Source organism: Siniperca chuatsi, linkage group LG6 (genome assembly GCF_020085105.1).
Source record: "Siniperca chuatsi isolate FFG_IHB_CAS linkage group LG6, ASM2008510v1, whole genome shotgun sequence".
In the NCBI taxonomy this organism is placed as follows: Eukaryota; Metazoa; Chordata; class Actinopteri; order Centrarchiformes; family Sinipercidae; genus Siniperca; species Siniperca chuatsi.
Window position 1 is genome coordinate 28,019,283 of NC_058047.1, and position 17,996 is coordinate 28,037,278.

Here is a 17,996-nt window from a genome sequence, read left to right on the forward strand (position 1 = left end):
CCCCAAACCACCCACACTCACACCCGCACACAACCCATAACACACCAGAATCACTGCAAAACATGGGGAGCAAAGCATTTTGGGAGACAGGAAGTAGTGTAATGAAGGCCAACTGTGTCCTTTAGTGGGTTAAACAGACACACTTGACATGCATGATGGATCAGCCGTGAAATAGGCTGGAAGGCAAAGTTCAGCAAAGCCAGTGTGACAGGAATTTCAAACAGGATGTACTTGTCTATCTTTCTAACATGATGTTTGGCAGCTCCAGTGGTGTTTAGATTGTTAAGGGAAGATAATAGGATCGTGTATGACACAGGTGGCAGATTTAGCTGTTGTGACAGTACGAGAGGATTATACCACAGAGTCTGAGGATGTGAGGGGGATCCTGGTGACTCAGTGAGCTGAGGGCTGTACATGATGTGTACTTGCAGCATGATTAAAAACACAGATTATAGTGTACATTTATAGCTCAGGCACCTCAGTATTAGAACCGAACACTTCCATTTGAGCTACAGATTTTACGCTGCTACCTTTCTCTGCAGGTTATTATATTCACACAGTTACACAAATTTAGTCCATGTACTTGGTGGAAAACATTTAATAATACCTAGTCTAAATACCTACTGATGACAACATCAGGTTTTTTTTCTCTTGGCTTTGGCTTGGAGACTACAGAAAGCCTGTATTACAAACTGGAGGTGTGGAGTTTGAAAGACTTGCATTTGACCACACCTAGCTGTGATGTTGGGTGTGGACAGAGGTTCAAGAGAGTTATACTTTTCAACCCATAAAGACCAGCGCAGCTATGTTTTTAGTTCTTCCAAAATGTAGTATGAAGTTACTCTTTAAGTACTGCTACTTGTCATTTTTGTGTTAATGTCAACAGAATCTACCCATACTGTTGTCTTAAGGTGTACTCAGACAAAATGCAAGGCAAATTTTATGGAAAGACATGAGTGGGCACTGATGCAGATTTCACCGGAGGTGCAAACCGAGGCTAAGACATGTCTGCGGAAGTTGAAAATGTTTCAACTTGAGTCTAAAATTGACACTAATACTGAGGTTTTATGAATCCACTTAGTAAATTTACAGAGATGAGAGAAAAAAGCAGCTAGACTGAAGGGTAATAACAGAAAGACCTGGAGTTCTGACCAAAATGAGAGAATGACTTAAAAATCTGTGTGGGTGTACATATGTAGGTATGTGTGTTAGAATGTGCGCATGGTATGCTTTTAGGTATGTGCGCTCAGAGGACACTTTGGTAAGCCTAATGAAGTGGCCACACTCAAAGATGGGAGTGGCCGCTTTGTTGGGTGTGCGGGGGTGCCTGGTGAGGTGGCCGCTGGGTGTATGTGTATATGTATGTTTTTATGGTTGTAACAGGTGGGAATGTGTGTAGGTATGTATGTAAGTAGTCTATGCATGTATGAACAGTAAGTGTGTTGATGTATACATTATATATTTATATATTTTTCAATGAATAAGTATTTTGGGCAGTGTATGACTTGTATATAGGCATTTTTGATATGTCAAACAAATCAAAATAAACCTATTATCTAGTGTTGTATTGCAAATCAGAAGTTCCCTTCATTTTCATAACTTGTATAGCAAATTAGGAGTTCCATTCATTTTCATTTAGCTTTGTTGTTAATACAAACATCAGAGAGAGACAGAAAAAGAAAGAGAAAGCCCAGGCAAGACAGGCAAATAAAAGAGGAGTGAACAGGTAAGAATTTGCATTACAAGCTGTAATGTTACCTCAAATAGCACATCCTTTTGATTTGAGCATTGTTTTAAACCACTTTCTCCCATTGCTCATTCTAAGTGCATGAACAGAGTGGCCTTTTTTTAAGTTAAGGTGTATGACTTCAATACAGGTATCAGAAATCATAATCATAATCATAACTGTGCTTTGGCAACACATGTCAAATGTCATGCCAATAAAGCCTATTGAATTAAATTGAACTTGGCAGACTTGTGCGCTGTAATGTCATCTCATTGAGTACATCCTTCTGATGTAATTGTTAAAAAGCAATTTATCCCATGTACAAGACCAAAACTAGACAAATATGGTTTATTACATAGTGGTTGTCCATACAGGCATCAGAGAGAGACAGAGGCAGAGAGAGCGAGCGACAGAGCATGCAAATGCAATGAAATAATTCCTAAATTTTCTGGGGTACGACCACCAGACCCCCTACCAATTTTCTGTTCCCCCCACTTTCCACTTATTTACTGCCTTCATTGTTTATAATGTAGCCGAACCTAGTTTGGTACTGTAATAGATTCTATATAGATCGTTACATGTGCGTAGTGACATTACAGTAGGTGCAACTTTTGATTTTAGCGAATCGTGGCAATACAAAGATTATGTAAAAAAAAAACTGTATCTTTTCAACTGTATCTTTTCCAAACTAAATGTTGGTTCGAATTCTACCACATGCTTTTCTTGTTTTGAACCATGCTGCTTTTTAGCTAGCAGGCCACTCAATAAATATGGACATCAAGCCATGCCATACCATAAAGCAGTTAGCCTCTGCCGGGCTCAACGGAGCTGCTCATGGTGAGGCGTTTGTCTTCCCACAGTTTTAAAGTCTGTCTCATGCACAAAGTATGAAACTTTAAAATCTGTGAGCATCCACTGTTTTATAAATGTTGGAAGTCGATGGAATAATATCATCCTTTTTGCTTTGATTTCCATCCCGTTTTGTAACATACCTCTGCCGTGACCATTGTGAATGTGTCATCATTTGGTATCCCTGCCGCACACCTAATCCATTCCTATCTGCAAGCAGACATTAATAAATCATAAGGAGAAGCTTTCAGAAGCTTTAACCTCCATGCATAATTCAGCCCACGCTGATGCTAATGCTAATGCTACAGCTACAGCTCCCACACTCAACTGTTCAGTAGTGTCCCACTAAACAGCCAATTAACTGTAATGAATCCAACAAAGTCCAACTCTCAGCAGAATGAACAGAGAAAGTACTTTCTCCTGAAAACTGTGTGAGCAAATTCCTGATGAGAACTCACAAAAAGTTTGTTTTCACCTTGAAATAAGATGAGGTCAGGCGTAGTGTGCTAGTTTCACTTCATACTGAATACCCTTTGAGCAGCATGAGAACTGCGTGGGCTAACTCCATTTGTTATCCTGATTAAATTGTCTTCAAATGGAGACATGTTGTAAAGTTTGACTTGATGGGATGCTAAGTGCTATCCTTGTCACTTTGAGATTGTTGCTGCATGGGTATTACCACTTGAAACAGTGTTACATAGAAAGGAGGATAGCAGGAATGATAAAGTTGAGTGTGTTATTCCACTAGCAATGTTCAAGCAGCTTGCAATAAAACATTTCCCCCATGGATGATGAAAACTAAACTGTCCACCGTCCATGCAATATTTTATGATCTTAACTCAGGCTTCAAAAAACCCCAAAATGAATCCGGTTCCTTGAGTTAAACCTCAATTTAATGGAACAAAATTATCCAAGATCTCTTAAAATAAGGCCAGAAAAAAACTATATTTTTGTTTTTGCGTAGGAATGAACCATTCTAAAATATCCAGCCTGGAAATTAAGTTCATATTGGATGATTCTGCACCTCACAATTTACGTCAATGCCAATGTTTAGTGCCGATGCAGAGAGCAGTGTGCTCTTAAGGTCGAGGTAGTGGATGGGTGTATAGTGAATTTGATATTCATGCAGGTGACTGAGTTTCAGGTCCCTAATGGCACCTGCAATTAACATTTGCATATTGCATAGTGATATTTCCCTAACCTTAATCATAACTGTAGTTGCCATACGCTGATATTGTAGCAACCTAGAACATCGGCACTGTATGTAAAAAAAACTGCAATTTTTTTTGGCCACTTGGGGGCAGCAGAATACAGGTTCTGAACATAGTAATGACATATCATCACCTTTTAAGTTGATATGTTGAACTTGTTAGCAAACAGTTGCCTATTTACAAATCCAGTAGTTATGGAGCCACATAATCATTCATTTGGAGTTGTGTTTGTGTCCAGCTGATGAACGCAAGTCCAATATCCACTCTCTTTTGGCTCTGTGTTTGGTCTCTGTCAACTCCTGTGGGAAATGTCTGGATCTGGTAGTGTACAGTGGGGTTTTTAGAGCTTTATCAATAAAAAAAAAAGGCAGAGGGGAGTTGCCGATTCAGGTGATAATTCTCTGTACCCCTTTCACATTATCACATTGTATTCAAATTGATGTGTTATACAGTGGTTATCGATTATAGACCCTTTAAGGACACTGTTGCAAAAACATACTTACATTGTATGCAGCTTACATTAAAACAGCTTACATTAAAACACTACATTCTGCTTTTTCAGACATTTAGCTGATGCTTTTACGCAGCTTGACTGAGGGCCCTGACTGTTGAGCTGTCAACCATAGTCGTCCCTTTTTGCCAGCCAGTTGGAGCATTCAGCATGTTTCTTTGAGTATTTTTGGGCCTCTTTGCCTTTATTTCGACAGTCAGCACAGAGAGAAACAGGAAACGTGGGGTAGTTTTCTCAAATCGTCCATTATCAACATATCTTTCGATACAGTTTAAAATATCAAAATTATAAACTCCTCAACACCACTTTTGTAATCATCTGCAAGACAGACCCTTTATTTATTGTAATATTTCTTGAAAGGCGCTCTAAAATTTTGGTTGCAGTCAAAGTGTGTTGTGACAAATGTTTCTTTAAATATTCATTTATACCACTAATTTGAAACAGCCACCACCTGGATTACATTTTTACCAACATAACCTGGAGACCCTTTTATTTAATTTATCTGGAAAAAGCTGCAAAATGTTGGTACTGAACACATCTGAAAGTGCCAGTCAGTAAAGTATTCACTTGTGCCAACTAAAGCATGATTAATGTTTTATGGTTGTATTCAGGCAACTCAAAACACTTGGTTAGTGTTAGTGAAAGATACTTTTATTGGTTAAACACTGAAGTCAACGGTGACTTAAAGCACAGGACAGGATGTGTTTACTTTTTTAATATTTAACCAAAACATCTACTTTTATGCAGGAGACATGAGTTTGCATCCTGTCACATAACTGCAATTAACATTGAAATTAACCATTAACGCAATCTTTCCCTAACCAAGTGTTTTTGTTGCCTAACCCTATTGATACCTTAACCATAGTTTATAGCCATAACCAGTCTTTCCTATACCATATAATAGTTACTATACGCAGGTAAACATTGGCATTGGAAGTAGAGAAAACACTGTCATTGAATGGTATCCGGGTTTTTTGCAGAATCGTTCAACATTAACTTTCTTGTCTTCTCTTTTGTGCGGTACAAGAACATAACACTTTCATGACAGGAAAAAATATTGCCAGTGAAAATAATCAACACAAAACCTATTTGGCAAAATATTTACTATAACATAAAGTAAGTCTAGGAAACAGGGTTGGGTTTGACTACAGAAATACCTATTTTGTTCTTCCTTCACCAGAGGAAATAATAGCAGATACTCTCATCACTGAAAGCAGACAGAGGACCAACCGCTGCTCCATTCCACTATGAAACACCATGGCTATGATTGTTCATATAAAGGGGAAAAATAGATGTCTTGTAGCAACCTTGTATTGAAATCAATATGCTAATGACTACATGTTCCATTCATTGGGTTCATTTGAATCCAGCAGAGGTTTCTAAATAACCCAAGGGACCCGATGAAAAGACCCACCTGCCAAACAGTTCAAAAATTAACACGGGGAAATGGTTTGAACATTCTCTGTTTGGCTACATCAGAGGAGTGCTGCAAAAGAGGTGCTGCATGTTAAACACTATTCTGCAATAGCAGCCATATGCACAACCAGTGGTATATAACATCAAAGAGACCACGTACAGAGAGCAGTCACATGCTGATGACCAGCAGTTCTCATTTGTTAAACACAGCAAGGGGATATGGAAAGAAATCAGTGAAAGACAAACCACATACATGGCAGCAACATCCAAAGAACAGAGGAAATTGCTTCACAACCAGGGGCAACAACTTGGCAAAAAACATGAGGTGTCTGATAAGAAAAAGGTGCCAGAAACAATTATTTTTCTCTTTTTCCACAAAGGGAGAACACTGTCTATTTCCCTCTTGTGTTCTGCTCTCTCATGAGCCTGGAACATGGCATGTCTTCCAGGCAGTTTGCCTCACTGTTATGATGGACAGAAACATGTCCAAAATCAGCATCTGTAGCAGTCATGATGCTGCGCTCAAAGGGACTCCCTAACTCTCTCTATATGTGAATAGAATAAATTCAATATAGTCTTATTTCACTATCGAGCAGTCAAGACTACTTCAAACAAGTGTGATTTTTACAGCTCAAATCCGAATAAGGCTGCATTCAGACTGACAGTAGCACTTCATTCATTTCAGTGTAACCACTGTGGACAACACAGGGTCATCCAGCAATAAAGTTGAACCTGGCTCAATTTTTGCTAGAATATAATGCACCATCATTCAGCAAGGCACTGCACTGGTGTATCAAATATATGCTGCAACACATTCCTGGTAGAATGCAGAAGGAAGGAACAGTGTGACATTGTTGTATACTGTTTACCTCGAACTTGTCAAGAAGGAGAAGAAATATTGCCGCTGTGATACCTTTCCAGAGGCAAAATCCAGCCTCAGAGAAGGGTAAACTGTTCCAACCAGATAGTGCAAAATGTATCGAAAGTGCATAGAGAGATATATAAAGATAAACAATGTACAAAATGTAAAACAGCTATGATATGTCAGTATGTAACTGTACAGTATGAACAGACAAATAGCATATAAAGATGCACTGATACACTTCTCATGAATTTCATAAAACTTATGAAATTGGTGAGGTTGCATGTTGCAAGAACTCAAGTGTTTGCTGAATCAGCTAAGTGGTCCACAAGGCATTTATGTCTTTCGAGATGATCACTATGTAAGATTCGGTGATTATGAACCCCAAACATTCATAGCTTGAAGGCTTTCACAATTGAGCAGAAGGGCCAAAGACAGACTTCAGAGATCAGGAGTGTAAACAGCCATGGTGTCTCTGAGCATGCTGTTGATGCTTCAGAACTGGACAAGTGAAGGCAATTCTGAAAAACTGGTCTTTCTGTCAGGGCCCAATGAGGAATCCTAGATGCAGAAGTAGTTGTCTTTCACTATGACACACACATGATGAACACACATTTTAGATGCTCATTTGCAGTATTGCAATGGCCCATGTCAGTTTAATTTACTCCATCCAAAAAATGATGACTATATCAAAACATTTGCACCAGAAAATACGTTACAAGACATAATGCCACCCAGATTATGTTCTTTTATTAACATCAGGGTTTCTAATTCTATTTATTTATTTGAAAAGGGACAATGAATTAAACATTCAAGCAAATGTAAATGCACCCCAATTAGCTGAAAGGCTAATTTTCATTGGCAGTCCCTTTGCCTGATGTTGTTAGGCATCCTAGGATAATAAAATTAATACAATATGTACAATAGTTAAAAACATACCACATTGTGTTAAAAGGCATATCCAATACAGCTAATAGCAGATGATAGAGGTACAGTAGTCATGTTAAAGGTAAATTAAAATAGTATTAGTGTTGACATTTTTGGTTCTCAATAAGCCATTTCTTAACATTACACTTAAATGAATAATATGATGGGGACTCTCTAATTGATTGTGATACTGAATTCCATGGATGTGATGCTCTTAAGGAAAAGATGGCCTGGCTGAATGCACTTTTTCTTAGTGGGATTGTGCAGTCCCCCCTACCTGCACCTCTCGTTGCTCTGTTTGCACTAGATTTGAAGTTAATGAACCCAGGCAGAGGAAGGGGAGCTAAACCATGCATAAGTTCCTATGACTTCTGTGAGGAATATCATTTTTAGGAGACATTGTTGGTTGAACTGGGCCATTTTTTAGGCTGATATAAGTGTGTTCCTTGTTTTCATAATATTTGCATGTGTATGTTTTCCCTGCATTTCACTGCCTGTCAAATGTGTGCTTCTCCTCCCCCATGAATGTGTACCCCAGATCAAATTGTTCAAGTGTGTGTTCCTCAAACTAAGCTGTTCATCTATATTCTCCTAACCAAGCTTTTATACACCAGATCAAACAAAACAAAGTAATGTTTTCTCAGTCAGTCATTTTTAATGTGTCTCCAAAGAGAATAGACTTTTGAGTTGGCACTGGTTCAGCTTTATACCAAGTGTCGAGACAGCTATAGGGCAATCTAGAATATCCAAGCTGTGGCATCGCATCCAAGAATAAATGAATGCTACAGCAGCATGGTGCATATCAGACCAGATGAATGCTGGAGCGACATGAAGTAAAACTGACAGCGAACACCTGCCGATGATATCTAACCAAACACTGTGGGCTCTGCAAGAATCAGCAGACTACTTTTTTCTTTTTTATTCATGCAGCGCTACACGTGACATTCACATGAATGTAAGAAAGACATGGAAGACGCATACATGAATATATGCACATGCTCATCCATGAAACACCAGCATGCTTGCAAACATACACACACACGTCTTCCATCTTACTGAGTTTTTTTATGCAACAAACACAGTCGGTTCTTCTTGAACTTCTACACACATAGACAACCCACACCTACACACAGTCATGCATACACATATACATAACATACTGCATAACAGAATTGGGAAAGATGTATGTATGAGATGGCAGAGGCTTTGATTTGCGGCTGCGGCTGTCTCAGCAGGCAGCGTATGACAACACAGCAGTGATACACAACAAGGAACAGTCAAATTAACAAGCTGAGGAAGGAGGAGGAGAGGGTGGAGAGAGGAAGACAACAAAGTCCAAACAATAAACTGAGAGGTGGGGAAAGTCTGGGGAACATTATACAGAGCCCTGGCAAACAGTGGAATTACATTTACTCTAAACAGCTCTTCCACTGGCAGCATTTCCACCGGGGAGCACTCCTGACAGCTTCTTGTGTCTTATTTTTCTGTTTGAAAAGGGAGGTGCTGTTGACACCACTGAGAATTGAGTGGGTTTTTAAGCTCTTAAAACACCAACAGCCTGAAAGGTAGAAGCATTTCAAACTAAGCAAAACAGGTGTTTTTCAACAGCTTTTCAACAGTCACACAGAACAGCAGGAAATGCCTCAGTTCTTGCAACATAAGTGCACATGAAGTGTGGAAAAATGGCCTACATTTCAGTAAATTGCAGCGGATTGTTTTGTACCAGAGTATGTGTGAAGTACAGGCCCACCCCGAAATGACTCAGTGTGCTGAATTCTTCTTCTTCTCTGTCTTGCCACCAGGAGACGCAGTGATGCTCCCATTAACATACAGTACAGCATGCATTTTGAATAGAATAATGGTGTAGCTTACTTCTTTGTACTATTGGATCCAATTTCCATCTTGACACAGTGAAGACTCATTTAAAGATTAAGTTGAAGAAAGGCAGCTGACTGTTAGTGGTAATCTGCAGGGGTGTTATGCAGATCATAGGTTGACCACAGTTAGGTCAAGGGTGGTATGATATGTTCTCATTCTGCCCATACAAAAAAAGCATGTGAATTTATCACATATGAAATACATTTCATATGTTTACCACATATGGAACATCATATCTCAATAAATTCTCATTTGCACATATATAGTTAATGAAATATTTCACATGATGTGTAATAGTTCATGTGAAAATATTACATGTGATAGACATGTTGTTTCTTACACATTTAAAACATAATATTTCACATCTGAGCTGTTATATTTCAGATATGACAATATTCATTTCACATGTGAGTTTTGTAAAGGGACCTAAGTTTAACATGTAATCTCATATGTCAAACACCACACATCACATGTGATATACTCACATTTATGCATATGTAAGGTTTCAAAATTTACATGATATGATGTGTGGTCTTGGACATTTCACTATAATTTCACAATGCAACATTTCATATGCCAAAGGTATAATAAAATATATAACGTGAAAACTTTGCATGTACTTTATTTGTACAGTTGGGGAAACTCAAGAAAGGATAAAGCGAAATATTTAGTAGAATGCGAGTAGTCATCATGGCCTATTTAACTATATAATGTATTAGATCTTAAGTTTTAGATCTTACTCATACAGTAACAGCAATGTAAATGTGCCATGCATCCAAACCGGAATAGTGTTGGGGCTGGATGTGTTTATCTTTGTACTAGTAAATGACGACCGTTACGTTCTTGGTGAAAAACATCTTTACTACATGTTCATCCTTTCCCATACAGTAGCCTTCTTTTGCAGTTCAGTCATGTCAATACTGTACGGCGAATTGTTGTAATGATGATTAGCACTGTCAGTTGTACACTACACAAATACTCCTTAAATTAAATTAATAAACTACCTTAAATTCAATTCAATTTTATTTATATAGCGCCAATTCATAACAGAAGTTATCTCATTGCACTTTTCCTATAGAGCAGGTCTAGACCGTACTCTTTATAATATTAATTACAGAGACCCAACAAATCCCACCATGAGCAAGCATTTGCCGAAAGTGGCAAGAAAAAACTTCCTTTAAGAGGCAGAAACCTTGGACAGAACCAGACTCAATGGTGGGCGGCCATCCACTACCTTCTAAGACACAACAGAAAATAACAGTAATATAAATAACCTCCATACTTTGTTGTGGGGAGGTTCCAGGATCCAGGATTCCAAGGGCAGAGATTTGATTCTTATTATGCCAGATGACACATGTGGCATTGTTTGTCCTATCTCTCACTGGCGTTACATTCTGACACTAGGGAGGAATCTGCATCTATTGCACACATGTAGAAGGAACTGTAAACATGGGAATTGTGAAATGACTCAAAAGATGATGATCTTTCTGGAAAAATCTATGAAAAACAAATAAAAAAAATCCATTTCATACTGGTCCATTTCCAAGAAAGAGAGAAAGCCATTTTCAGCATTTTACTGTCTACTTATTTGTCTACTTATATGTTATGTGTTCATGTTACAAGCGATGATCAGAGATGAAGGCCACATTTTATTTGAGATCACTGCTATTACTTTTTGAATAATCTGACCATTAAATGCCTGCATTATTAGAAATCTAATTAAATTAGGCTGAAACAACTTTGAAATCTGGAACCACACATGTATTATTCAGTTGAATAGCTGATAAGTTACAGGCAGCACATTCAAATTGCACCAGCTGCATTGACATATATGAAAACAATAATTTTTATTGACTATATATGAAAGCATGTGTTTGGAATACTGGACAGTATAATTTGCAATAAAGGAAAAAAAAATTAGAAACTGTGTGACAGCACATGCAGTAGACTTACCATCTGTGGTGCTCAAATTGGCATTAGAGAGCTGGAGGCAGCAGATTAGAGTAGCTGTAATAATTTACTTTCACTATAAATTAAAGAAGTAACAATGGGAGCAAATGTGATTTTTACTGTTTGTAGCTTCTGTTGAATGCATTAGAAGTTGACCTGTAGCCTATGCAAAACCTTTTGTGACTTTTAAACGTAATACCTAGAAGTGGGAATATATTATGTGAATATATACACATACATACACACACACACATTTTCTTCTGTATTTTGTCAATATGTTATATATATATATATAATACTATATAAGTTTTCATATATTTTGAATTTCTTATTTATACTCACCTGTACACCTATACTTATATACGCGGCGGCCAGTAGCTCCCTCGAACTTTGCTACATTTTTGTTTTAATTTGTTATTTTCTCGCCTTTATTACTGAAGCACGTGTTACTGAGAGCCGGGTTAAGAGCTAAGCTAACCGAGGTCGGACCTAAGGCAACTCCACTACCCAGTCTACTCCTGGCTAATCACAGGAACATAAAATGGATGAGATAAGACTCAGGCTAACTCAACAACAGGAAATCAGAGACTGCTGTGCCCTCATCTTTACTGAGACCTGGCTGCATCACAACATCCCGGAAGAAGCTATTGCACTCGACAGGCGGAGCGTGTTCTGGTAAGACGAGAGGAGGTGGACTCCATGTTTGCATCAATGATGCTTGGTGCTCCTCGCAATTATATTGGATGGACATTATTCCCCAGATGTAGAATTTTTATTGTTAAGATGCCGACCATATTATCTGCCCAGAGAATTCGCCAGTGTTTTTGTTGCTGTTGTTTACATTCCTCCAGATGCAAATAAAAAAAAATGCACTTCAGGAACTGTATGAGGTCATCAGCAGTCACATGCCAAAATCAAACCTCAGAACCATTTTAACTAAATTCTGCCAGCATGTCCACATTCCCACCAGGGGAACAAATACACTATACTATTCTTTACACGAACATTTCTGGCAGCTACAAAGCTCTCTCTCACCCCCATTTTGGTCAGTCAGACCATATATCCTTGCTTCCCCCGCCTACTTACACCCAGCTGATAAAAATGGTCAAATCACCAGTAAAAACAGTTCAAGTGTGGACAGATGAAGCTGCAGCAGAGTGCACAGACTGGCTCATGTTCAGAGATGCCGCTACCCAGGAGAACCACATCAATCTTGAGGAATATACATCATCAGTGACATCATACATCAGCAAATGTGTTGATGATGTGGTGATCACAAAGACAATAAAATCATTCCCCATCCAGAAAGCCTGGATGAATGGAGAGGTGAGTACTCTACTCAGAACCAAAAAAAGACGCTTTTCTGTCAGGAGACAAGGAAGCATACAACCCCGCTAGAGCAAGACTGAAAGCTGGCATCAAGGAGGCAAAGCTGAGACATCAGGAGAGACTGGAGAGAGACCTCAACAGCAACAACACCAAAGACATGTGGCAGGCGATCAAACACATCACAGGCTACAAAAGCAGGAGTACCCCCATCATGTGTGAGGCCACGTTACCAGATGAGCTAAACACATTTTATGCTCGCTTTGATCTCCCCAACAAAGAATCAGCTGTAAAGTCTACTCCACCTCTAGAAGACCGGCCACTGTCAGTATCCACAGCGGATGTGAGAAGGATCCTGTTGAGAGTGAATATGAGTGAAGCTGCTGGGCTTGATAACATCCCTGGCCGTGTACTAAGAACATGTGCCAAATCAGCTTGTTGATGTTATTAGTGACATTTTTAACATATCACTGTCACAGGAGATCGTTCCCACCTGTTTCAAGACAGCCACCACCGTCCCTGTACCTAAAAAGTCTGCGGTGTCTAGTCTAAATGACTACCTGTGTGTCACCCTGTGTCTCCAACACATAAAGAACAACATCCCAGCCAGCCTGGACCCTCACCACTTTGCTTTCAGAACCAACAGATCCACAGAGGATGCCATCTCCACTGCCCTCCACTCAGTCTTCACACACCTTGAGAACAACAACACCTACATCAGAATGTTGTTTGGTGATTTCAGCTCATCATTCAACACAATCTCCCCCCTTTTACAGAGGAGCAATAGAAACATCACAAACTGGCATGGGATGTGCACGGCCCAACACAAGGGCTCTGCAGCGGGAGATTAAAACCGCTCAGAAGATTATAAGTACCAATCTACCGAGCATCAGTAATATCGGTGAGATGAGGTGACTGCACAGAGCCCAAAGGACACTAAAAGACAGTAGTACCCAGCCACAGCTCGTTCACCCTGCTGCTGTCTGGAAAGAGATACAGAAGTATCTGCTGTCGTACAACCAGACTACAGAGCAGCTTCTTCCCTCAGGCTGTGAGAGCTAAATTCATCCTCAGCACTAGTTTTTATTACTATGACTTATTATATATTCATTAATCTACTGTATATAATTTTTGTACATAACATTTGTTTTTGAGTAGCATAAATAGAACTACAATCAAAATGCTGTTATACAACCCTGTGTTGTAAAATTATCAAGATAAATAAATCTATCTTGCATCTTGTATACACTAACTGCCTGTTTTTACATCTGTAGGGCTCTAATAAGTCAGTTACCACCATTTTGGAGTTGCAGTACTGGATTATTATTTCATTATTTCTGCACATAAATTTTAACACAAATATTTGCATAATTATTTTATAGAGACTAAGGTATTGTAATGTATATAATGTGTCCAGCCTCTTAAAGCTGAGTCCTTAAGATTTCAGTCCTAGTTGTTTTGGCAACACCCGTGGTTACCATGGTAGCAGCATCTGCTACTTTGCCAGAAATAAAACAGAATAGCAACTGGTGTATGTGTTTACAGCCCAACCAAGCAAACTCATGCTCTGATATGGTGTAAAGAGAGCAAACAGTAAACAGTGACAGTGATATTAATGAGATAAAATTGCATGAATTGTGTCCTGTGAATCCCTCGTGGTTGGTCTGCTATCTGGATCCAGCGTGGTAATGGCGGACCCCGCCACTGCCAATAAAAAATATTATAATATATGATATGAAAATATTGAAAGGTAATTACTGAATGTAAATGTAGAAAAAATGGTGACCGTCATTATATCAGAAATGGAGTTTTGCATCTTGTGCTGCTGTAACATGTTAATTCCCCCTGGGGATTAATAAGGTGTTTTGATGAAAAAAAGAAAAAAGAAGTTTCAGAGTATAGTATAGGAAAACTGTACACTACCAATTCACTTTAATCTTTAATGGAAATTGCAGATAGATGCATGTTTACAGGCTTAATAGGTAGAACATGCTGGACATGTCTTCTTATTATTAATTTTACTGAATATATTTAGTTAAAAAAATAGAGATTTAACCTAGGCCACTTCTGGCAGCTGAATAAAGTATGGTTGATATGAGTAATGAGGTGCCCTTTCACATCTTCTGTTCTTCTGAGCTGTATTAGCGCCGGGGACCTGAGAGCATTGCGATTGGTGAGAGACTAGACAGCCAGCATCTGTCTCTTTCTTCCACTTAAACACCCCCCCCCCACACACACACACACACACACACACACACACACACACACATTCACACACACACACACACACACACTCTTACACATGCTCACACAGCAGTCCAGACATATGCTGGGGCTCTACTGGGTCTTGCCACTGTGGTACTGGGACTCATACAAGGACTAAAGATACTTCAGTGGTAATGACACATCCCCATTGGCCAGACCGGGTTGAAAAACAGGAAGTAGGGACAAAACTGAGGGTCGGAGAGGTCATCCATCTTGGGAGGGTGATATAAATACAGTAGAAAAGAGTCACAGAGACACAGAGAGATATAATTTCCTCTGCCTGAGGCCAAGGTAGGAAATGTGAGTAAGTTTCAGGCATTGACTAGATTCCAAAGAGAGCTGTAATTGAATTGAGCTGTGCTTAAATTGGTAGTATTAATAAAATGATCTTTTATTAGAGAGTAGTGGCTATTTCCCACAAAATATGGCGGAGACTAATTCCATGGAAATTTTCAAATGTTATATAAGAAGAAAGGTAGCTTGTACAGCTTTAATACAATTGTATTTTTCATAGTTTTGGTTCATCATAGTGGGAAACAGTGTCTTGTAATCAAGTTCTCTAAACTGTATTTTTTGTTTCACCATGAATCAGGGCTTAGTATAGACTTAGTATAGAATGTGTAGTTCTATGAAATGCGGATAAACTGCAAATTCAAGGTGGTGTTCAAAATATGTCTATTAAAGGAGCTGTAAGCGACAATCACTGCCACTAAATGTCGCACTAGCGCACCAGCATCTCACACCAAAACAAATGGCCGCTACGGCATACCAGACTCCTTGAGAAAAACTGTAATTTTACCTTGCAGATCATTGTAAAACACACTTCATTCAAACAAGACAGAAACAAAATAAAACTCACTAAAACCATCTTTGTTAGTCTTTCCACTGTTCCAACAATCACCAACTCTGGTTTGGATCAAAATAAACCATTAATTCATCAAAATATTCTGGCTCTACTCCTCAGCCAGCAGCTGCGAAACGGACCGCAATGGCTGCTGTGGACAAATGTGCTTGTCAAAGTACGTCCACTTAAAGTGCTTGTTTTTGCCACTGACTGCTGACTGCTGTTATTCTAAGTGTCTGACAACAAGGTTGGATACTTAAAAAATCTAGCTGTCTCTTGCTAGTTTATCCAAAGTTACCCACCCTAGCTTTAATATGTTATATTTTTGTCAATTGTCAAAGACCCAGGTTTTAACCAGTATTATTATACTGTATGTGCTATAGTATTATAAACAGTTTTTGTATAAGAAACATTATACAGATGAGCATAATAACAACAGGAGAGTTATAAGTACTGTAAAATATATTCTCAGACATACAGATTATAGTTTGTGACCCTGTTGTAGTATGACGACTTACCAATCCAGACATTTTTACTTGTGTTCCCAAACTTGCATAGGCAGGTAGAAATGGATTTTACACATAAAAATACACTCTGGTCATTGAGCCACATACACTCACCAATGGCAGGGTTTCCTCCAGGGTTGAGGGTGACTCTGAAGGCTTGATGCCAGGTGTGGCGGCCAGGGGGAGCGTCACATGGATCAATGTAAAGCAGAGCACCTCCAAAACCCAGCTCAGACAGTAGGGATAGCTGTACACACACACACAAAGGTACAATGAGTAAGAAAGAAAATTTGACGCTTACAGTGCCAAATTGGGAAAGTGGGAAAAAGACAGCGACTACTCACACCTACACACCAAATTTATTAAAATACACTTTCACTTGGAAACACTTTGGTTGTTTTGGAACAAGATGAAAACAACACTGACATATTATGACATATAAAGTTGTTAAGGCATATTTGTTAGCAAAAAAATAGACAATTTACACATATATCTCCAGAAAATCCTGAGGAAAATATCTGGCTCTTAAGTGGGTAAATGCTTCACTATGTTCACCAGCTAGTTGATAACTTTGTCTCTCTATCTCATTTGGTGCTGGGCAGATAGAGTACAGATGGTTTATCAGAGATCTCTTCTGCTGCTGGAAACAGGATTGATGAAATCGGTAAGACTGAACAGCAAATTAGTTGGCCAGAGAACCAAAACAAAAGAAAACACCACACAGAGCTTAATGGGAGAGTTCACCCCAAAATCAAAAATACATATTTTTCCTCTTACCTATAGTGCTATTTATCCATCTAGATTATTTTGGTGTGAGTTGCTGTGTTTTGGAGATATCGGCCATAGAGATGTCTGCATTTTTTGAATATAATGGGACTATATGGCACTCGGCTTGTGGTGCTCAAAATGCCAAAAAATACATTTGAAAAATTTAACAGCAATGTCTCTTTCCAGAAATCAGATAATAATAATCCACAGCTTTGTTGTGTGCAGTTTCACGTAGAACTATTTTCTTTCTACCGATAGTTTCTACATGAAACTAAACAAGGTCTGTTAGTTAGGTTAAGTTATTGTCTGTTTATGAGTCGTAAGAAATCATAAATGACCTTTTAGAAGGAGTAGACGTTTACCGGTAAGCTCGGCTCCGTTAAATTTAGCAATCTGTTAACAGAGATTTTCCTCTGACAGTAGGTGAAGACTTTATTTGCCTAGCGGTCAGTTATTTAAAATGTAAATTAACTTATCAAACAGACTTTTCACAATTCACTCAGTCTTTCTGATAAATTCGTAATGTTTCACAAAGGAGAACTCTGATTTAATATTTTCTCCATAAAATATGATCCATTTTCACCAAAATCAGTGAATAATGTTATAAAGTTGTGTTTTTGTACAGTCATCAGTGAGGCCCGGTCCCCAGAAACACTCCGGCATTTTCCCAATCTAATTCTTGTCTCATCTGTGGTCTGTTAAACAGTGAATTCATCAAATTCAGGTTAAAAACAACAACACATTTGCAAACAGAAATGATTTAGCCTAGGTGTTTATTCGATTATATAGCAGGGAAGTGAGATCCGATCACAAGCGGTCACTCGAGATGCACGTGGAGACGTACTCTAATGCCAGGTGTGAACTCACATACCTGGAGTTGTCCACTTGTGAACGGATCAACCAAGACGCGTGTTAATACCAGGTCTGAACAGGGCCTCTGTGGTTTAAGACTGCTAA

At 38.8% G+C, this 17,996-nt stretch overlaps 1 protein-coding gene across 1 annotated transcript in view; it reads right to left on the minus strand.

Annotated features, from left to right (window-relative positions):
* LOC122877905 (inactive N-acetylated-alpha-linked acidic dipeptidase-like protein 2) overlaps positions 1–17,996 on the minus strand; it is a 586,509-nt gene that overhangs the window by 236,217 nt on the left and 332,296 nt on the right. Inside the window, exon 9 of the mRNA XM_044200096.1 lies at positions 16,386–16,518. Coding sequence (XP_044056031.1) covers positions 16,386–16,518 — 133 coding nt within the window. The remainder of the gene's footprint in view (positions 1–16,385; positions 16,519–17,996) is intronic.